A 22,792-nucleotide genomic window follows, 5' to 3' on the forward strand; every position below is an offset into this window, starting at 1 on the left:
TCATATTGGTCTTATGGTATTGTTTTAATCAATTATATTGCCCAGAAAAACAAACAAACGAAAATGGCCTAGTGATGGATGCCTTAGTCCTCGGAAGGTGATTAACGTCTTGCTATTACGGAATAAAAGGAGGAAATCAGAATATTTAAGAAATAAAGATCTCTTTGTATTATTTACTTGATGATTACAAATGAACCAGACAACTCTTTATATAGTGGTTGTTCGTGACCCTTCAAAGAGATACAACTTATAAATAAAAGTACATGACTGCTGGAAATGAAAATATGCAACCATTGGCGTTGGCAGTTATTGGCAGTTATGGGCAGTTGCTGGCAATGGGTGCCTGGGTTGGCTAGCAATGGGCGTGCTTCTATGGTCGTGCGCCTGTCATGGGCCTTGCTGGCCCTGCATGATGCTGCCTGGCACAGATGACTTGTCTTCGAGTGCCCTACTAGCGCCTGCGCCTTTGTCATGCGGACTGCACCAAGACAAATGGCCTCGGCCGGCCCTGCATGCGACATTAAGGCCTGGCTTGTGGTGGGCACTTCTGGTGCTGGCTTGGCTTGCGCACCAGACTGCAGCAAGTGTCGGGCTGTGGCAGTCGCTTGTGGCAGACTGCGGCCAATTGTTGGCATGGTGGGAACCTCGACTGTAGTGGCTGAAACTTGTGGGTTCAACACCTAGATGAAAACCCCTCTTAAGCTTCTCAGCGCCAAGATAAGCATTGGAAATAAATAGATAGAACTTCAACCGTTCCAAGGATCAGTTCATTATCAGATTAAACATATCCTCCCTTTGTGGCCAAAGCAATCGCCACAAATTTTCATGTACGGATAACCATTTGAATTTTTCTAACTCATAAAACCAAGCTTCACGATTGATCATCCACTGCAGCAGATAAAAGTTGAAGACATATGACAGCCATTGCATCCAAAAATATGATTAAAGGAGTCTTTTCCTTCTAGTCCCTATACATCCAGGGCAAACTTTCACTCACCTGTACTACAGGAGCACCCAAAAACCATTGATTTTGTAATGTACAAGTGCCACAGCAAGGTCTTCCCTTAAAATCAGTATGCCAGTGCTACGCCCTCTCATGTGAAATAATGCATGCACTATGCTACCAGAGTGCTTGCTGTGGTTGACTCACTGCATAAGAAATGAATATAGTCAAAGATGTGAAAGAATATTAAAAAAGCAAGCAAACAACATACTCTGTCCAAGTTTGGTAGTAAAGAATAAACCAAACAAGCCCATTAAGGGTGGGGAAGGAGAAACAAAACAAAACATAGGTAGCATGCCAGATGGTGCTTGAACTAATTGCGATAGAGAGGGAAGTTTATGCAATTATACTATGACATTCCTTGAATAATAATGGCCCCTTTGGTGTCCAGATAAAATGGTTAAGGAATAAAGTTAAGAATGGGATAAAATAATGATGGGTTTAAACAATATTACCTCACATTTGATGAATGTGGGCAGGTAAACCAAGCATGGACCCAAGATATTATCTATTTTTAGTTAGAGATAATTACGTAATAGTTAATCCAGCATTTAGTTGATTTAGGATTGCAATCATTATTAACTAGAGATAAGGATGCATAAGTATAGTGAGATTATGTTTTTGTGCCTAGAATAAATATGCATTAGAAGATAGGGATTTTTAGTGTGACAAATTAGTGTGACAACAAATAAAGTTTTGAGTAATAAAATAATTTCTTCCTCAGTTTATTGACGTAGGTATTTTGAGATTCAATCCTACAATCGGCATCAGAGCAAGTCTTGGTCCCTGTTTCATTCATCTTCAAGTAAGTTAATTATCCTTGCTCCAACTTCACTCAAGTTTCTCGTTTTGCATAAAAGCTTAGTTCTTAGTGCATGACAACCAATACGATATTATTTGGTTGGTTCAATGTTGGATGGAAAAATCGATTACAATGACTAGCAAATACTGATGATCACACATCTAAAGGCTTATGTGGAATACAGTTGATGAAGGAATTCCTAAAACAAGTTAACAATAATAAGCACAGGGATTAATTGGTGCTATCACAGATCCATCGAAGGAGTGACCGGGTGGTTCCGACGAAAGAAGTAGGATGGCAGAAGGCACCCAAATGAAACAACTGGAGGCGAAGTAGGATGCTCTGGAGCTGGGCCTCCAGCAGAATCACGAGCAAGTAGACGAGAGGTTAGAGACGGTAGAAGTGGGAATCCACCACACTCAAGAGGAAGTTAGTCGTATCCAAGCAGATGTATCGATGATTGAGAGAAATTTGCAAGAAGACTTCTCGCGGCTTAGAGAAGAATTCTCAAGGTTGAGTTAGCAGCTGAGTGCTGCACTCACCATGTTTTCCTGGCAGCCGAATGCGAGTTTGCCTAAGACTTGTCGGCTAAAGGCCAAGCCTAGAGGTATCACTTAGATGCCTCATCCCTTGTGTGGATAGAACAAAAGAACCTACATTAAAGAACAAAACATACTCTTTTTTTTTTTTTTCCTAAAAATTTGGCCCCTGTAATAATGCCAATTTCATGTACAGGGAGATTATGGTCCCTTCCAGCATAGCCTTATCCAAAAAAGAATATGCTACTCTATCTATCAGAATCTTCCATATTCCATTAGGACAGAAAACCAGACCTGCAAAGGCACATGTACCCCTCAAACAACAACTCAGACCTGCACCCATGTGTGCCACACTTCTCCTTTACCTATATAAAGAGAAGCTGCATCCTGCTATGAATAAGAAGATATATAAAATGCTAAGGAACCTAATACATATTCTCTGCCTATTTCATCCTACAGTTACCTTTGCCTTTGCCTTCTCTTATCTCCCTCACTAAATGCCCCAACATTATTATTGATTCTTCAACAACAGTCATTATTTTGTAGTATTAGCATTCCCTATAGTGACTAATCAGTTTTATTGAACTTCTTAGATTATAGTCACCTGACTCCCACACCACTACCCCACAAACCTACCAAAGCATGGTGCTGCGCCTCAGAGGTGATGAGGCACACAGAGCTACACCTCTGTGTGCCTCATGCCTCTGACAACTATGCAGTGTGGGTTTCTCTATAAACAGATATTAACAAATACTACCACTTTTCTTTTTCTTTTTATTTTTATCTTTGTTGTTAATATTTCAACTAAATAAGGTTCATACATTATTAAAATAGGCAAAGTTAAAAATCAGTTTTCATTTCTTTTCTCCTTTTGAACAACTATTGTTAAGGTAAGTATGCATCAAGAGATAAAAGCTATAGACAACAGACCATAGTGCTAAATTGAGAAATATGGTTTAGACAGTCAGAGGCAAACAATCATAATTTTACCCATTCCACCAAATAAAGCGCCATTAGCAAATAACTTTAATTGTTATCTTAGTTTCACAAATTATTTCTACATGTAGTAATCTAAATTACATAATAGATACAGAATGGTATTCTCGAACATGGTAAAACAGAAAAAACAATATGAAATTTACTACAACACAAACTATTTTTCAAAATCCTCTAATATGTTACAGCAAGCTTACACGATACAATGTAATTTATTCTTTAATCCAAATCTATTATGCACCTAAATTTAAAACCCAATCATCGCAGTTGAAACTAGGGGTCTAAGTGTCAACACGTGTGAAATGCAACGACCTAAGGCTATGTTTTACCAATTTAGTGAAACTAAAATTATCCTTTAACAAAAAGTAGTGAAAATAAATATTTTAAGAAAAACATTAAATATAAAAATAATCATGATCTTTATCTACTCTACTCTGGAGAGATTAAAAGTTTGAATCCTTATCTGAATTATAGAATAATAATGAAATACACAATCAATGAAAATTTGTCCAAACTGAATGGGAAGAAATGCTTGATCCTCTTATTCTTATTTTGGGGTAATATGTCACGAAAAAAAAAAAATACAAAATAAATCACGGCAGTTCAAACTGCCAAAATTGTTAGCAGAAACCAGGTTCATATGAAACTTTCACCTCTCATATTCCACATCACAATGAGGCACATTCTGTAAGTTATCTGAATCAGCATATGTTGGATAAAACTTATCAGAGGATGGTGATTAATTCCAAATGCTGGAAAGCTGAACAGAAAAACAACACACGAAGCTTTAATCCTACTAAGTGCTACACAATTCTAACTCGTTAACCATTTTTATCTATGATCATAATGAGAGTTGACAGTTGAGCTTGAAATAACCGTAATTTAACAACAAAATATAAATATCTACCACCAATAGTTTACAGCCAATCCTTCGATACGACAATGGTCAAAATATCAATAATTAATCAGTAACGTAAAACGAGACTGAATTGTTAGGGGAAAACAGAGTGGAACTCACTATTTCCAAACGGGTGGAAGCTTCTTAGTCCGCTTGTAGTAGCGAGCCAGCCGATGAATTCTGCTCTCCACGAGAATCAACCTGAACTTAGAGTCCTTATCCTTCCTGCTCCTCTCCAGATGCTTCCGGATCGCAACCGCCTTCTTAATCAAATGGTACAGATCCTCGGGAATCTCAGGGGCAAGCCCTAAGAAAACACATTTGTAAAACCAAAACCAAAACCAATAACCAAAGATCAAAACAACGCATATATACGAACGCGTGTTTATTCATACCGTGAGCCTTGAGAATGCGCAAGATTTTGCTTCCAGTGACGCTCTTGACCTGAGGGATGCCATGAGAGTCACGAAGAATGACGCCGATCTGCGACGGGGTCAAGCCCTTCTTCGCAAACTTGCCGATGTTTTCTTCAACCTGCAGCGTTCAAAAACCTAAATCCGTCCCTTAATAGAAAGAAAACGCGCATGCATGCAAATTACGGAGAGTTTCGTCAATTTCTTACGTCCTGAGAAGAAATCTTGAGCCAGCTGAGCGGAGTTCGCTTGTAGGGCAATGCAGAGGCAGATATCCCCTTGCTGTAAAGAAGACCAAAACAAACGGATTCATGAAGGGAGATTGTTGGAACATAAGACGAAATGTGAAAGCGAAATAAAAGGGTTTTAGGAAGGATGAAAGAGAAGTCGAACCCGCGACTATGCATGCGACCCATGTTTTGCTATGGCGACGAGACAATTGCCGGCTCGCTATTTGGCTTTGGGGATCCGATGCAGCGGCAGTGCAGAAGCTCGTATACTGCAACGACTGGAAACCCTATAAAAGAGTGTGACTCTGGGGATTTGTGGAGACAAGGGAAGTGAAGCAAGCTTGATGCGACGTCGTTTGCCGCGATCGACAGTGTCATGGAAGCCTACTTTGGATCTCGTTCTCACACGAGGTTGACGACTCCATCCAAAGCCCGATTCGTTATTAAAATATATGAATTGCTAATAGATTATGAGACAATTTTAAATTTTTGTGTTTTAACTGTGGTTTTCAATTTTTAACTTCCAGAAATAGTCTGGTTGACGATGCTAAAGTGAAATATACTGTTATACATGTTGGTGAACAAAATAAAAGATTATGATTTAGAACACTATATAATGCTGAGTGTGCATGTGCCAAGAGAAGAACTTATATCTTAGACTATAATGCTGATTCGAGTCAGACCAACAATCTTTATCCTGAAATTTTTCCCCCCTTTACTTCATTGGGCAACTCCGAATGTTGTGGGTTTTACACTCGCTAAATCAGCGTACAATGGGAGCAAAATGCCATTCATTAGAACCCAATAAAAGCATAACAATAGTGAAATGAACCCCCACAATCAGGAGACGCCACAATTAACAAGCTGCGAATGGCATTCAAAACAATCGTGGAGAATTGGAGATTATCAAACATCAATCCCCTGTTGGCTACTATCAGTGCTCTTGTGGCTTGCATCAGCAAACGAAATAACCGTCAACCGCGAAGCAGCTTTTACTGATAATCAGATATAACGAATTTCAAGACCAATCATACATTTCAAAGCAGCAATTAGATTATACAACTTATAAGATGATCTCAGAATTGCTTATTTCATACCGTTCAAACACGATGCAGGAGTCGCTATAACATTTTCTTTAACTTTATTGAAGGCACAACAACGGACAACCAAGTGAAAAATTACTCTAAGCAGCTACACTTTGCTCTTGACGCTCCGTAAACCACTCGGAAGGCCACCATTCTGGTCTAATGGCCTGAACCTTCACATCTTCCTGTCCTTGTATAGACAAGGTGCCCAATCCTTTAAAAGCTTCTTCCAGCCTTAAGAGACCCAGACCACGACATCCGAGGGCAGTAGTCACAGTCCCAGCCTTCTTGCCAGATGCAGTATCAATTACTTCGGACTTGGGAGCAACTTTATGTTCTACTTCTGGAATACAAGAATGGAGTGCATAAAACAAATCAGAATACTAGAAGTCGTAAGAGAAGCCACGTTAATGTTTACCTTTCCCCTCATCATCAACAAACTTCAGCGGAAGCAAACGTTTTCGAATGACGCCCCGATGATGTGTCCGAGCAACGAGTTCTTGGCCCACATAGCAACCTTTATCGAAGTTTATAGCATTAAGACCCGCAAGATTGTATTCAAGTGGCATTGCCTCGCCTAAGAATAGCAATAACAAATGCATATCAGAAGTTAAGAAAGCCTCGAACCGAATTCAAAGCTAACCGACTGTGGCAACAAGGAATCATCTTTATAGACTCTGTGGTCTTATTCTATAAGCATATTTTAGGAGAAACAAGAGCATCAAGTAAACATATCCAATGAAGTTACTACACACAAATGGATAGATACAAAACCATGCAGAGAAAAACAAAAATAAATTTCTGGATGGATTCAACACAATGTTGAGAAAAGTTAAAAATAATTTCTGCTTCTTTCTGCACATGGTTGGATTTTATATGACTGCATGTCAATAATGGATCCTTATGCAATCAAATTTATGCACCGTTTAGTACAACTACAGGGCATTATTTGGAAAGAAAAAACCATGATCCAACTTCAGATATGGGCAGCTTCAAGAAAGCAGAATGCTGCCAATCCTCTTTAAGAAAGCAGATATGGGCAGCTTCAAGAAAGCGGATATGGGCAGCTTCAGATATGGGCAGCTTCAAATCGGCCACTGTACTTTAAGAAAGGCCAAATAAACTACTATACTTTTAGACTTGGGGCTAATTTGACCATTATACTTTAAAAAGTGCCAAATAAGCCACTATACTTTCAGACCGAGACCTCATTAGCTATTATCGTAGATGCTTTCTTAATGCCATCTAATAACGTTTTAATTCTATCAACATTAATTCTATCCCTAATCAAAATAACTCCATATAGTCGCAAACGCCAAATCAAACCCCAAATTCAGTTTCAAAAAACCCCCCACAGTTGCAGTTTTGTCTTTTTAAAATACAGTGGCCAATTTGGCTTAGATATTAAAGTACAATGACTTAATTAGACCTTTTTAAAGTATAGTGCTAATTTGGCCTCAAGGCCAAAGTCCAGTGGTTTATTTGGCACTTTACCCCATCATACATATAGATATATATCAAAAAGAGATGCCATAAAGAGGCAAATTGAGCAAATTCACAAGCTAACCAAATAGAAACAAACAAAAAGGAGCCTAAAGCTAAAATAGCTCATTTAAAACATGAGCAAAACAAAGTCCACAAATTAAAAATACAGAAAAATTAATCCAACCAGAAAAACAAGAGAATTAGAGCCCTTGACAAAAAAAAAAATAGAATACTTCATCCCTTCAAATGCTCTACTATTCATCATGGGGAACTAACAGAGAAAAGATGAATATACAAACCGGTCTCTGCTTCCGAAAAGGACGCCAATTTCCCAAGTAAACCAAAATTCAAAAAGTGACAACAGCAATAACTAAGTTTTGTGCTTTTAAATGTCTCAATGGAGACAACCAGAGCACTGGTTATGTTGAACACCCTTAAATTATCAAGTAAAAGTTGCATTTCTTGTTTCTGATGGTAATTAAAATTTGGTGAGGAAGATGCACCTTTTGGAATTTCAGTTGAGCCTTCTGCAACCCCTTTTTCAACTCTCCATTGTAGATAGTTGTTTTCATCAGTTTCCTTGTCAGCCTCTATCAAAGGTGGTGCTGCAGCAGAAATAGAACATCCTTGTGCTTAATCAAGTTAGTCTTTTCAAGGAAATTCACAAGTTGCTCACAAACTTTTATGCTATGTGCTGATATTGACACTTCCAGACCATATAATTGAGGCTACCCAAACCTACGTGTTGTAGCAGATGGAAAGATCCCCCTGAATCCAAGGCAGTTCAATCTTGGGTCCTTATGCCACTGCCATCCTAATCCATTTCCTTGTGAAGATGATGCACCAAGTTGATCGACAGCACTGCCCCAGCCAACAGAAGAAGCTTCAGGTTCGTCTGTTGAAGAGGACTTCTCAGCCAGGTTCCCACCATAACGTTGCCAACAACAGAAATCTTCTGCCACATTTTCAATATCAACCTTGGACCTCAATCGGTATCTGCAACAGAAGATGAATGGAAACAGTAAATCCATTATGACTTTTATATGCATCAATAGTAACACTATAAGCCTGAAAGTAAAACATCGAAATCAAAAATGCCTATGCAACTTGCTTTTGCCTCCGGCTGCCATTCCGGTTTAGATCATGTTACTTATACTGATCATGAATGCATTATGACAAGAAAAGGGACAAGAGGAAAAAAAAGAAACCTTGCCCGTAATTTTTGCAGTACATCTTACCTCTTGCAGTCACCTATGAATAAAAACAATGTTCCATCCCTTTTTAAGGTTTTAACTATTGAGTCTTTTTCAAAACACATGTCACGGATATGCCACTTTTAAATTTTTGCTTTTTATGTTTACTGTTAGCATTGTTATTCCCTGCTACATTGTGGCTTCTTTATTTTAGTATTGTATTTCAATTCCAGCTAGCAATCAGTTAGAATGTCAGGCCACGTGTGAGGTCTTAGGAAAAGGACAAGGGAATTGGTTATAACTGCTGGGAGGATGTGATCCACTGCATCTGAGCCCACCCGAGCGTGTATATTAGCTCTCCCAACCTTGTGGGAGAGGACATGAAATGAATAGAACTTTTCTCCAATACTCTCCCTCTACAAGCTCTTTGTTCTCGTCTTCTTATCCCTCTCTTTCTCTCTTTCTCTCCCTCCTCTCTGCTCTCACACCATCTGTCCTTGAATCTCACTTATTCAAGGTAATTCTTATTGTCACACCATGACAATTTGGTATCAGAGCTCAGTTCCGGTCAAACTGCTGTTAACTCATGGCGGAAGGAACCTGTATGAAAAACATGGGAGTCCCAGCTGCAGCTAGTTAGCTCCTCCACGTCTGAATTCCAGAAACAAGTCGATCAATTGGAGTCAGGGACTAGGCGTAACCACGACACGATCATGGCACTGGACCATAGGGTCGAAGGATCCATAAGTGGGCTAGAAAGAAGGTTGGACGGGACGCTAGCCCAGATGCGAGAAGAGATGGCACAAATGAAGGAAGAACTGGGCACCCAACTTGAACAGTTTATGTTGATTTTTACACGTCAAAATCCAATTAGTATGGCCCCAAAATTTCCCCCTAGAGATAGAACAGAGCCTCTCTTGCAAAATAATAGAGGCAATCTCATGCCTGCAATCCCAGATATGGGGAGTGGACAGGATGACGAGATGGGGGCAATGCAACATAGAGATCGTGGAGAACAAGGACATCGCCAACAACCGGAGTTTCCCATGCCCCGGATGGAAGATACCTGTTTTTGAAGGAGACAACCCTCGTTGGTGGATGAGGAAGTGTGAGAGGATGTTTGAATGATATGACATACCAGAAGGTAGAAGAGTTGCCTTAGCGACTACCTAATTCGATGATGTAGTGGATGCTTGGTACCAGGGTTGGACCAGTGTGAGGGGTCAACCTACGTGGGGAGAATTCATTGAGAAACTGTGTGAAAGGTTCGGGAAAAGAAGTATGACCGACATTATTGAAGAATTTAACAAACTCAGGCAAGTAGGAGAGCTGAAAACCTACTTGAAAATATTTGAGGAGCTTAGGTCTCTCATGAGCAGCTAAGACCCACACCTGTCTGAAGCCTATTTCATGTCCAGCTTCTTGAGTGACCTCAATGATGATCTAAGGCCAATGGTTAAAATGATCCAGCCTAGAACGGTGGAACAAGCAGTGGAGAGTGCAAGGCTACAAAAGATGGTGGTGGAGGCATTGATGAAAAAACAGAGGCAACAAACTAAAGCCATGATAGTAGGGGCTTCCCACCAAGACGGGAGAGGAGTAAGCCGTGAGTGGATAGGAGGCAATACTGGAGTAAGGCCACAGGCGATGCCCCAGTCAGGTGGTAGGAACAATGACCAGAGGAGACAACTCGAGTTGTGTTTCAGATGCGGGAATAAGTATTTCCCGGGGCATCAATGTAGGCGTCAACTTGTCCTTTTAGAGGGTAGTTCAGGAGTAATAGGAGAAGAAGGAGGAGATGAAATTGAAGAGTATGAGGAGTCCAGGAATGAGAACAATGGGGTAGTTCAGGAGTAGTAGGAGAAGAAGAAGGAGATGAAATTGAAGAGTATAAGGAGTCCAGGAATGAGAACAATGGGGAGATATCGTTCCATGAATTGAAGAGGGTGACCGACAATAAGATAATTAAGGTAGAAGGGGAAGTAAAGGATAAGAATTTGCTGATTTTAATGACAGCAGAAGCACCCATAGCTTCCTTAATGAGGACACTGCCAAAAAGTTGAAGTGCCCGCTCTCGAACACTCAACCCCTGAGTGTGACAGTAGCTAATGGGCGCAAGGTATTGAGCAATTCAACTTGTTATGGGTTTAAGTGGGAGATGCAAGGAGAGGGGTATGAAGCGGATCTTAGGTTGTTGCAATTGGGCAACTGTGACGTGGTGTTTGGGATTGATTGGATGAAAAGGGTGAGTCCCATAAGTTTCGATTTCAATCGGACGGAGGTCTCCTTTGATAAATGAGGGAAAAGGATGACATTAAAAGGAGGAAGGGAGACTGGAACATGTAAGATGATAATCGGAAAGAGGTTGCATAAAGCCTTCAGGAACAATTGGAGCAAGCTAACTCACTTATTTTCAATTGTAGCTGTGGAAGAGGGATGGGAGAAGCTAGCGATTGGCAAACTGAGCCTGTTAACCAGCAGTCCTCAAGGGAAGATTGGCCAGGTACACTCTCAACACCTTATTGATGAACTACTATTAGAATTTGGGGACCTCTTTGTTGAGCCTAACACCTTACCACCCACCCGTCACTTGGACCATTCCATCAACCTTAAGCCTAATTCCAAACTCATAAACATCAGGGCCTACAGATATTCGCCAACCCAGAAATCAAAAATCGAAAAAATGGTGAAAGAAATGCTAAACCAATCCTTCATAAGACCCAGCCATAGCCCATTCGCTTCACCAGCGCTCTTAGTCAAAAAAAAGGGGGATGGATCCTAGCGTTTTTGTGTGGACTACCGCCAATTAAACGCCATAACCATAAAAGACAAATTCTCTATACCCTAGTAGAGGATCTAATGGATGAATTGCACAATGCAACCATTTTTTCCAAGTTAGACCTTCGATCCGGCTACCATCAGATCAAAATGAAGCCTAAAGATGCCCATAAAACCACATTTAGAACCCATCATGGACACTTCGAGTTCTTAGTGATGCCCTTTGGGCTCACCAACACCCTAGCCACTTTTTAGTCTCTCATGAACCAAATATTCGAATCTTATTTGAGAAAATTTATACTAGTGTTCTTTGATGACATTCTTGTATATAGCCCCACCCTGGACCAGCATTTAAAACACATGAGAACCACCCTAGAGGTCCTCCGTTCCAATTAGCTTTTCATCAAGAGGTCTAAGTGTTCCTTTGGCCAAGGGCAGGTGGAATATTTGGGTCATTTAATATTCGAAGATGGGATTAAAACAGATCCAAAGAAGATAGAAGCTATGCTCAATTGGCCTAAACCTGCAACATTGAAGGCACTAAGAGGATTCCTCGGTTTAACCGGCTATTACAGGAGGTTTGTAAAAGGATATGGAGTGCTAAGTTGGCCACTAACAGAACTCTTGAAGAAGGGTAATTTCAAGTTGGGAGAAGAGGTCGAAGAAGCTTTCCAAAAGCATAAGGAAGCAATGGGGGCAGTTCCAACTCTAGGATTACCAGATTTCAATGAACCCTTTACATGGGAAACTGATGCTTGTGGGGTCGGCATAGGGGTAGGCCACTAGCATTTCTGAGCCAGGTCCTAAGTGCAAGACACTTGAGATTAAGTATCTACAAAAAGGAGTTCTTAGCGGTGTTGATGGCTGTAGAGAAATGGCGGCACTATCTAGAGGGGGGGAGATTCATCATTAAAACAGATCATGAGAGTCTCAAGTTTCTATTACAACAAAAACTACATACTCAACTGTAAAAAAGGGGAATGGCCAAATTGATGGGGCTCGATTATTCGATACAGTATAGGAAGGGCAAAGAAAATGTGGTGGCCGATGCACTATCAATGCGCCAAGAAGAGGGTAGTACTTCAGCAATTACTGTCGTAGTACCGGAATGGTGCCAAGAGGTCGTTGACAGTTATACTAATGATGAGCAGATGAGAAAGATATTAGAAGAATTTGTGGTGGTCCCTGGTAGGGCTAACAGCTACACCTTAACAGAAGGGATGTTAAGGTATAAAGGGAGGATTGTAATTGGGGATGGAAGAAACCTCAAACAGAAAATATTACAAACTCTACATGAGTCACTAGTGGGTGGACACTCCGGTTTTCAAAACACCTACCTTAAGATTAAGCAGATATTTTATTGGCCCAACTTGAGAAGGGATGTCAAGAAGTTTGTGCTGGCATGTGACATATGCAAGAGGTGCAAGCTGGAGAATGTGTCCTACCCTGGTCTCTTACAACCCCTGTCTATATCGGACAGAGCTTGGACTAGTGTGGCTATAGATTTTGTCAAAGGAATGCCTAAGTCGGAAGGAAAAGATAGTGTCATGGTGGTGGTAGACAGGTTTACCAAATTTGCTCAGTTTATCGGGTTAGCTCACCTTTACACAACCAAGGAGGTGGCCTGGGTGTTTATAAACAGGGTTGTGTCCCAGTATGGAGTGTCGGGGACAATTGTTTCAAATCGTGACAAGGTGTTTACAAGCCACTTCTAGCAGGAGCTAATGGGATCTATGGGAATTCAGCTCAAAATATCAACAGCCTACCATCCACAAATGGATGGACAGACAGAATGAGTTAATCAAGTGCTGGAAACCTACCTAAGGTGGATGTGTATCATGCAGCCCAAGCACTGGCACAGGTGGCTGGTCTTAGCCCAATGGTGGTACAATTCCACATACCACACGGCCTTAAAAGATGTCTCCGTTTGAAGCATTGTATGGGTTTAAACCCCCACTGCTACCAACTATAGGAGGGAAGTTTACAGAACTGTCGATGGATGAATATCTTCAGCAAAGGAGGGTAGTCTTGCAACAATTGAAACAAGAGTTGGCCTGTGCTAGAAATAGGATGAAACAATTCACGAATAGAAAGAGAAGCGACAAGGCATTTAAGGTGGGTGAACAAGTATATTTGCGCCTCAGGTAACAGCACTTGAAGTCCATCAGTCAGGGACCAGTCACTAAATTAAGCCCTAAGCATTTTGGTCTGTTCACCGTAACGGATAAAATAGGCAAGGTGGCCTATAAGCTTTAGCTACCTGAGAGGACTAACATACATCCAGTTTTTCATGTATCTCTCCTAAAGAGATCCACCAAGACCGAGCAAATCGATCCAGCCTTACCCATATTGCCTAAGGAGAAGGACGAACAAAAGGAACCAGAAGCTATCATGGACAGGAGGGTGATTTACAACCAAGGGGCTCCCATCATCCAAGTCTTGGTAAAATAGGGGTAAGAGGGCACCCACGACAACATCTAGGAGTATCTGCCAAGCTTACTGCAGTGTTTTCCAAGAGCTGCAAGTCTCCTTAACATTTTTTGAGGACAAGAAATGTACTAAGAGGGGAAAGTTGTCACAGATATGCCATTTTTAAATTTTTGCTTTTTATGTTTACTGTTAGCATTGTTATTCCCTGCTACATTGTGGCTTCTTTATTTTAGTATTGTATTTTAATTCCAGCTAGTAGTTGGTTAGAATGTCAAACCACGTGTGACACCTTAGGAAAAGGACAAAAGAATCTGTTTAGGAAAAGGACAAAAGAATCGGTTGTAACCGCTGGGAGGATGTAATCCACTGCATCTGAGCCCACCCGAGCGAGTATATTAGCTCTCCCAACCTTGTGGGAGAGGACATGAAATGAATAGAACTTTTCTCCAATACTCTCCCTCTACAAGTTCTCTGTTCTCGTCTTCTTCTCCTTCTCTTTCTCTCCCTCCTCTCTACTCTCACACCGTCTGTCCTTAAATCTCATTGATTCAAGGTAATTCTTATTGTCACACCGTGACAACACACTGTAATGCTATACACTTTTTGGACTAACTACTATGCCCTGAGCCCCCCCCCCCCCCCCCCCCCCGGCGGCCAAATTGAAAATATAAAGATCATGCAGCAACAAAAGAACTGCACTCAATAATCTCTTTACTGTAATCCATCATATTTTATATAGATTGTGAAAATACTAATGAAGTATTACCTTATGATGGTATAACTGGAAAGTTGAGTCCCCCCCCCCCCCCCCTATCTCTCCTTCCTTGCTCTCGCAAAATCAATATTCTATCCATATCACTCGTCAACAAAAATCAGAGAGCACAGAGGAAAAGCTCCCTAACAAAAATTTCCCGGAATTGCATTGCTCATTGTCATTAACCAAGCATATCCCAATTCTTAAAGAAACATGAGAACTCTTTTCTCCATTGAATGCTAGGAAACCAGGAATCATTTATAACTTGCTCTGGTGTCAGACACCAAAGGAATTCCAACTTCCACTCCTTTCCAACTTCTCACTCAGATGGTAAACAATCAAAGTTCCAGACTTGCACATAGCTCCAAGCAGAATTCTTGCATTAACAGGGAAAATAAAATGATAAAGCAATTATAAAACAATGTGAATGAGCTAGAAAACCTAAGTTCATAGCAAGAAGTTGGTTTCCCAGTATCCACAGAGAAATTTGGCAGCTTTCTTCATACAAATAGCACTACCAGCATCTAGAATGGATTCAAAACAACAACTCTCCTTCTCCTACATGCACATTATATAAGCATACCAATCCTCATCAACATATATCAAAATGTGAAACTTTACTCCACAAAATACAAAACTAAGATCAAATAGCAAATTTCACAATGGAGTTAATCAAACAGTACATGATGTCTATATTAAAAAACCCAAATAAATGCAAAGGATTACAAGAACTCACTTTTTCATGGTTTCCAAGAGCTCGTCTAATACAGACCTATCAACATCAGCATAGAGCTCCAGATCCTGCGAGTCAGGACCCGGTCCAGAACCAGTTCGATCAAGCTTCTGATCAGACGGAGGCGGCTTGTACAAGAACAAATCATACAGAAACCTTCCCTGAGGCGTCAACATTGCGGCGTATACAGGTGAAGCCGATATAGCAGGCACGTTAGGCGTAGGAAAACTGGGCGCCTTGTCACCCAAGGGTTCGCTGAACTTCCTTACATCGTTGGTCAACAGACCCTGAAGGAACTTCACGGTGTCGGGGCCTCGGAACCGGACCACGGCTCGGGTCTTGAGGAGGGAAGCCACCGGGCCGGCATTATCGAGTTGGATTTGGTGAGTAGAGAACTTTCTAGAGGTTGTCTGATAGGAAATGGGCGAACTGGATTTGCGGAATTGGAGGGGGAGCTTGAAACGGTGCATGGCTCTGTGAATTTGGATTGGGTTTGAAGGAGCTGTGAATGGGAGCGACAGACAGGTAGGAAGAGATGGTGTCGATGGTTGAGCACAAGCGGGAGATGAGTTGTTGACGCGTGTCTGCTTCGAGGATTCCGGGATTCTGCCACGTGTTATGGGTTTGGGGGCTCGTTAAGTTGAGCAGAACCTGCAGTGTAAATGTTCGACGAAATTCCTGAACGAACCAAAGGTTGGGCTTTGACTGCGATGTGGAAAAGGCGTCGAACAGGAGCAAAGCCAGGTTTCACAAAAGGCATGCAGGTGCTGCCTGACAAGGGTTGACGAATGAATTTAACAAAATGATAAAATAATTATAAAATATTAAAAATTGAGTAATATATTATTTTTAAACATTTTATAAAAATACAATTCTAATTTAATAAAAATTACACATCTTTTAAAATATCAAAACAGTGTATTTGCAGCTGTCAATGCACCTCAACTAAAGTGCATTGGGGCAGCTAGGGTGTTTGCCTCAAATGCATCAAAATATCGAGATGATATTTTTAAAATAATTTTTATTTTGAAATATTAAGTAATACAAAAAAATATATTTTTTATGTTATTTTCATAATTTTAGAATATTTTGAATTATTTTGTAATATTAAAAAATATGTTTTCTATTTAAATTTTCATTTTATGTTTATTCCATGATGATGTTAAAAATGAAAATAAGTCTACTTTTATGCGTTTGATTTTAGCAAAGTCAATGTGACCCAAATTAACTTTTTTAACTTGCGACAAAGAAAAAAAAAAATGAATCATGGAATGGAGGAATTAAAGACGACTTATACAATTTTAACATTCTTTAAGAACGAAAGTGTAATTTACCCATAAATTTCTTAAGTCATAATTAAGAACTAAGAACTAAAATTAAAGTTTGGCCTATTTTGATGTGATATATATATATATACACACATATATTTTGTTTGGTAAACTGTGGATTGAAAGAAAGTACATAAAAATATTTTACTCCTTATAAAGCATGACTTATCTAGAAATTTAGTTTGAAACTTTAAATTAATGTGGAATGTTTAATATACCCTTGTATTGATTTAGTAATGTAAAGATATATTGATTATTTCATGCTCAATTTGAACTACTTTCTAAAGTTTTCACGACCAAGTATTATTGTTCTTTTTGCTTGATAGTAAATTCGTAATGACGTGATTTAATCTTAATTTATAATTAACTAATTACACATCATTTAAGTAGAAGAGTAATATGACTTTCAACTTAAAAATATGATAACTTAATTAATTTTTTTAAAAATAAAATTTAGCCTATAAACAAAAGAATGTGCATCATTTTAGAATGCAGAGTTAATATGTTGCCCATGTCAATATTGTCCAATGTAGATTAGTAAAAGGTGTGGGCCCCACCACCCCGCGAGGTCTGCACCATTTCTCTCAAATTGTTCGTGTAGAATAATTAGTAACATCATAATTATATTTTACAATATTATCCTAAAATATATTATTTAAAATTTATATTTTACGTATAAATACAAAATCAACATTTATATGCAATTGATGATAGATTTTATTTTCTCTTTGGATTATTTTAAAAATAAGCTGAATTTATGTAAATATAGGATGAAAAAATAATTGTTTGTATAAAAAATATTCTAGATATTTTTCAAAACAATTTAGCAAAAAAAATATTTAATTTATGCAAGGTATTATATGTAAATAAATTAATTTATGCCAGAAACATTATTCATGTTATATTTACATAAAATAATGTATGAAAAACAATTCATATAAAAAATCTAACACTAGTAGGAGACATATATTAATGTTTTGCATGCATATATACGAAAATGAAATACATTGTCAAAATAGTAACGCGTGCCCCTCACTGTCACTTGCAAGAATGTAATGCCGACCAAATAGTTTGAATTTTTTTAATTGGTTACTATATTTTATTATTAATTAATCACATATTTTTTAATCTTTAATTTGAATATTTTTTAAAATTTTATTTTTTTATCAAATCAACTCTGATGTTCCGTAAAATAGTTAGGACACTTTTTCGTAAGATATGGTGTTAATTAAATTAAATTAAATAGATATTAAGTGTAATTTTTAATTAAATTAATTTAGTTTAATATTATCTTAGAGGTGTGTCTTGGTTATTTTAGAAAATTTAAAATTAATTTAATAAAAATAAAATTTAAAAGATGTCTAAGAAAAAACTATTAACCTAATAAAATATAAATCTTAAAAAGTGTTTACCCTTCAAACAAAACTCAAATTCATGGGGGGGTTAACGTGGATTTAACTAAATTATTGGTTTCTAACGTCGGCATAATAAAAATTCTAAGTCCACGCGCAGTAAACACGCGCGTGGAATATACAGTTTCGGTTGGAACGACTGAAACACACCACAAGCCCCCTTCATCTCTCTGCTCTCTCTCCCCACTCTCTTTTCTCAGTCCTCGTTTCTCTCCGTACCTCTTCTCAAACTCCGATCGCCGGACCTGGCCGTCATGCACCCACGACGGCGATCCAAGTTCCGGCCCCCCGCCCAAGGCCTTCTGCTCATAAATGCAACCCTGTAATCTTCTGGAACATAAATATCAAAACATTCCATACAAACAAAACTCATTTCTCTCGGTTGCTAAAATGGCGGCAACCAATAGCTCCACCCAGCCCGCCGAGCCGCCTCCGCCGGGGCTTACGGCAGAGGAGCTGGCGGCGAAGGCGGTGCACAAAAGGTACGAAGGGTTGGTGATGGTACGGACCAAGGCGATCAAGGGCAAAGGAGCCTGGTACTGGGCGCACCTCGAGCCGGTTTTGGTTAACCACCCGGAAACTGGTCTGGCCAAGGCCGTGAAGCTGCGGTGCTCTCTCTGCGACGCCCTTTTCTCTGCTTCGAACCCTTCGAGAACCGCTTCGGAGCATCTCAAGCGAGGGACTTGCCCCAATTTCGTCTCCGCACCAAAACCCATCAGTTCCGTTTCGCCGTCGTCGATGCCTGCGCTTGCTTCGCCGTCTTCCTCTTCGCACCACCGGAAAAGGTCGTCTTCTCCGTACCAGGTTCCGCCCCTTGCTATTGTTGATCCGTCGAGGTTCACGGCGCTGTCGGTGACTACTGTTGTAACGGCCTCTGCGTCTGCTGGCGGCGGCAGTTCGTTGTATTCTCCGCAGCAGCAGCATTTGATTTTGTCGGGTGGGAAGAAGGATTTCGGAGCTTTAGCCATGTTGGAAGATAGTGTGAAGAAGCTGAAGAGTCCGAAGCCGTCGCCTAGCCCGGTTCTGAGTAAAAACCAGATTGATTCGGCCCTGGATAATCTAGCCGAATGGGTGTATCAATCCTGTGGGTCGGTCTCGTTTTCGGGTCTTGACCATCCAAAGTTCAAAGCTTTCCTTAGCCAGGTCGGATTACCGGCGGTGTCGCCGCGGGATTTCGCCGGCGCTAGACTGAATGCTAAGTACGAGGAAGCAAAGGCCGCGTCAGAAGCGAGGATCCTAGACGCCATGTTCTTTCAGATTTCATCGGATGGATGGAAGTCTAAGAACTATGGGCTTGGAGGAGAAGAGAATTTGGTGAATTTGGCTGTGAATCTTCCCAATGGAACTAGTGTTTTCCGAAAGGCGGTGTTCACGACTGGTTCTGTGCCTTCCAATTACGCCGAGGAGCTTTTGTGGGACACCATTAGGGACACATGCGAGAATTCTTTGCAGCAATGTGTAGGTATAGTTGCAGACAAGTTTAAGGCCAAGGCATTGAAGAGTTTAGAGAGTCAACACCCTTGGATGGTTAACCTTTCTTGTCAATTTCAAGCGTTCAGTAGTTTGATCAAGGACTTTATTAAGGAGCTTCCTTTGTTCAAGAATGTGACTGAGAATTGCCTTAAGTTAGCAAATTTCGTCAATAGCAAAACTCCAATTCGAAATGCTTTTCGCAAGTACCAATTTCAGGAGTATGGACAAGCCGGGTTATTGAGAGTACCCCATGATTGTGACAAATCAAACTTTGGACCTCTGCATTCTATGGTAGAGGACATACTGAGCTACGCTCAAGCACTTCAGTTAGTCGTTCTTGATGAAGAGTATAAGACTGTGTCCATGGAGGATCAAATTGCTAGAGAGGTTGAGGACATGACGAGGGATCCCCATTTTTGGAACGAACTGGAAGCAGTACACTCATTAGTTAAACTTATCAAAGGAATGGCTCAGGAAATTGAGACAGAAAGGCCACTGGTTGGGCAATGCATTCCTCTTTGGGATGAACTCAGAGGGAAAGTGAAAGACTGGTGTTCAAGGTTCCACATTGCTGAAGCTTCTGTGGAGAAGTTGGTAGATAGACGGTTCAGGAAGAATTACCACCCAGCTTGGGCTGCAGCATTTATACTCGATCCACTTTATCTAATTAGGGACACAAGTGGGAAGTATCTACCGCCCTTCAAATGCTTGACGCCCGATCAAGAGAAAGATGTGGACAAGCTGATAACCAGGCTGGTATCGAGAGAGGAGGCTCATATTGTGCTAATGGAGTTTATGAAATGGAGAACAGAAGGGCTTGACCCGGTATATGCACAAGCTGTGCAGTTCAAGCAGAGGGACCCTATTACAGGAAAAATGAAAGTAGCCAACCCCCAAAGCAGTAGGCTTGTCTGGGAAACTCACCTTACCCAATTCAAGTCTCTGGGCAAAGTTGCAGTCAGGCTCATATTTCTTCATGCAACCTCGTGTGGGTTCAAGTGTAATTTCTCTTTCTTAAGATGGGTGAATACGCATGGTTGCTCTAGGGTAGGCATGGAAAGGGCTCAGAAATTGATATTTATTGCTGCTCACTCGAGGCTTGAGAGGAGGGAGGTTTCCAACAATGAAGAAAAGGATGCTGAGTTATTCACCTTAACAAACGGTGAGGATGATGTATTCCATGAGGTTTTTCATTGATGCATCTTCGGTGTAACAATTCTTTCCTTTTTGAGATATTAGACTTGAATTCTTTTTTTACTTGTTGCATTTTGCTTTCATGTATATTCCCCTTGTAGAGGATTTTGAGGCCTTTAGAGGGCAACAAACACTGATAAGAAGTTTAGTTATTATCTCTGCTAAAGAAGTTGTCTTCATGCTGTTCCTCACTCCCATCTAGGTATGATTGTTTTGATTCACAGAAAGAAAATTTTGGGGTTTGTGCCTACAGAAGTTGCTTTAGCAACTTGAGTTATAGACCGGAGGATGATAGAAATTTTTACTCCTCCAGTAATTCAGGAAAATAATATTCATGGAGAAGGGTTTAACTTCTCCCTTGGTTTTATATACATAATTGCTACTGATGGATGAACAAATCCTATATGGTTCTCTTCTTTTTAAGACTTGCAGTTTGCTTAAAAACAGCCTTTGAACTTGAACTTGAACTTGCTGGAGCTTGCCTTAGTCCTTCATATCCCACCCCCCACATTCTAATTTACATATTTATATAATTGTTTGATTATTTCAGCATGAAAATTGATTGTCATTTATTAAGTAGCTAATTCAGTCCTTCGTATGCTGTTCTTCACATTCTAAACTCGTGGGTATTGCCATCTGGGTGATCCATGACATCTTGCCATCATTAGCCACCCATTTTGTGAGGTATTAGTCTTCCATCATCTAAATTCATTGTGGCTGATTCTCTGTTCCTTTTAGTTTGCAATTTCATATACCAAGTGGCCAGCATTCTCAAGTTCAAAATTTTACTAGGTCATGGATCTTTTGTCTGATCTGATGAGCTCATATATTCTTTCACCCGCCCTTAGAAGCTTGATAGACTGTCTATGCTGCTCTCCCTTGTTTCTTTGCCTAAAACTCTTGGTTACCTGTTATATTTTGTATCGTAACTTATTTTTTTGAAATACAGAAGTTTTTGCACCATATGCTAGTCCTTTGATCTGATAATAAAAAGTGTCAATGTGGATTTTTACATCTAAATCTGGCACTTAAATGGGATTGCATGAGCCTTAAATAGTATCATGTCTATTGGTGCTCTTGAGTCCACTTCTGGATTGACTTCGGGATTTGGATTAGCTGCTAACCTACATCAGTCCTATAGAACTAATTATATGTACTCCTTGCAACAGATGAAATTATTTAAGATTCCTTCCTTGCCGACGTTGCCGTGTAGTATTACACAACTCTTTGTATTCATACATTTTAAGTTTTATCATTTGCTCTTGTCCGTGACTGTTCGACATTATTTTGTTGATAATGTTGGTCAAACTAGTTCTGTGTGCCTGAGATGTTAGCCTTGTAAGATTTGATGTTTTTTTGCAACATTTGAGTGGGTTAGTTGAAGGATGAGCCGACATATCTGTTAATTCGTCTTTTTGGTTGGCAGAAGCACTTGACCAAGATATGGATAGATTGGAGAGGCCACCATGAGATGCTTAGTTGATAAGAGAAATTTTTAGATGAAAGGATCCAGAACCGAGTTGATTTGGAATATCTTGTGGCTGTCAAGTTGAAGTTTTGGAGACAGGCCAAAGTTGCTCGAACTGGTTGGGTGGATGGCGAACCAGGTCTCGCAACACCGGGGTCAAGGACCTTTGAAGGACCCGAGAATGGCTCGTTCTAGCTGGCGAAGCACTTCTAAATGTGTTTGAGATCCCAATCGTCTTGTTTGTGTCCCTTGGAGGGAGTGGAGGAGCCCCACCATGAAAGAAGTGGAAGTCATTTTCCAAGTTTTGGTTGGCATAGAAAGATGGAAGGGCCCCAAAGTAAAATCAACTTTGGGTAACTTCTCTTTAAAACATTCCAAAGCTCTTGATGTTTATGCAGCCATTGGACGATGCCCCCCATGATTGCGAAAAAAAGGCTGAGAGGACCGAAAGTAGAAGGAGGCTGTCGGCTTGGGGAAACACAGAAGATGCGCGATAGCGATTCTGCAACAAAAGTTGAACCCGGTTTAGCTCCCGGGCTCAAACGACCAGTAATTAGCAAGTGAAATTGTGGTGCTTC

The 22,792-nt window shown here is 40.2% G+C and overlaps 3 protein-coding genes across 4 annotated transcripts; 1 reads left to right on the forward strand and 2 right to left on the reverse strand.

The window, feature by feature from the left end:
• Positions 1-683: 683 nt before the first annotated feature.
• Positions 684-5,210, reverse strand: LOC127814000 (40S ribosomal protein S13-like). 2 transcript variants are annotated; one of them, XR_008026256.1, is made up of 6 exons: positions 5,045-5,210; positions 4,861-4,933; positions 4,634-4,772; positions 4,359-4,545; positions 998-1,149; positions 684-888 (listed from the first exon to the last, which is right to left on the reverse strand). XR_008026256.1 is itself a non-coding variant. In XM_052355205.1 (5 exons), exons 1-5 carry the CDS (start codon positions 5,065-5,067, stop codon positions 1,116-1,118), a joined length of 456 nt encoding a protein of 151 aa, XP_052211165.1. In that variant the 5' UTR covers positions 5,068-5,210; the 3' UTR covers positions 684-1,115. The 2 variants fall into 2 exon arrangements, 1 of the variants encoding a protein (XP_052211165.1); XM_052355205.1 differs by having other exon boundaries at positions 684-1,149.
• A 678-nt stretch (positions 5,211-5,888) lies between these two features.
• On the reverse strand, positions 5,889-16,089 carry LOC127813901 (putative transferase At4g12130, mitochondrial). The gene is made up of 5 exons (XM_052355021.1): positions 15,343-16,089; positions 8,194-8,447; positions 7,955-8,056; positions 6,385-6,543; positions 5,889-6,309 (listed from the first exon to the last, which is right to left on the reverse strand). Exons 1-5 carry the CDS (start codon positions 15,807-15,809, stop codon positions 6,065-6,067), a joined length of 1,227 nt encoding a protein of 408 aa, XP_052210981.1. The 5' UTR covers positions 15,810-16,089; the 3' UTR covers positions 5,889-6,064.
• A 2,164-nt stretch (positions 16,090-18,253) lies between these two features.
• Positions 18,254-22,165, forward strand: LOC127787694 (uncharacterized). The gene is given in 2 exon segments (XM_052315760.1): positions 18,254-20,740; positions 20,742-22,165. Coding segments are annotated over 2 exon segments (2,373 nt in total). The 5' UTR covers positions 18,254-18,391; the 3' UTR covers positions 20,766-22,165.
• The last annotated feature ends 627 nt before the right edge of the window (positions 22,166-22,792 follow it).

Source organism: Diospyros lotus, chromosome 12 (genome assembly GCF_014633365.1).
Source record: "Diospyros lotus cultivar Yz01 chromosome 12, ASM1463336v1, whole genome shotgun sequence".
NCBI lineage: Eukaryota > Viridiplantae > Streptophyta > Magnoliopsida > Ericales > Ebenaceae > Diospyros > Diospyros lotus.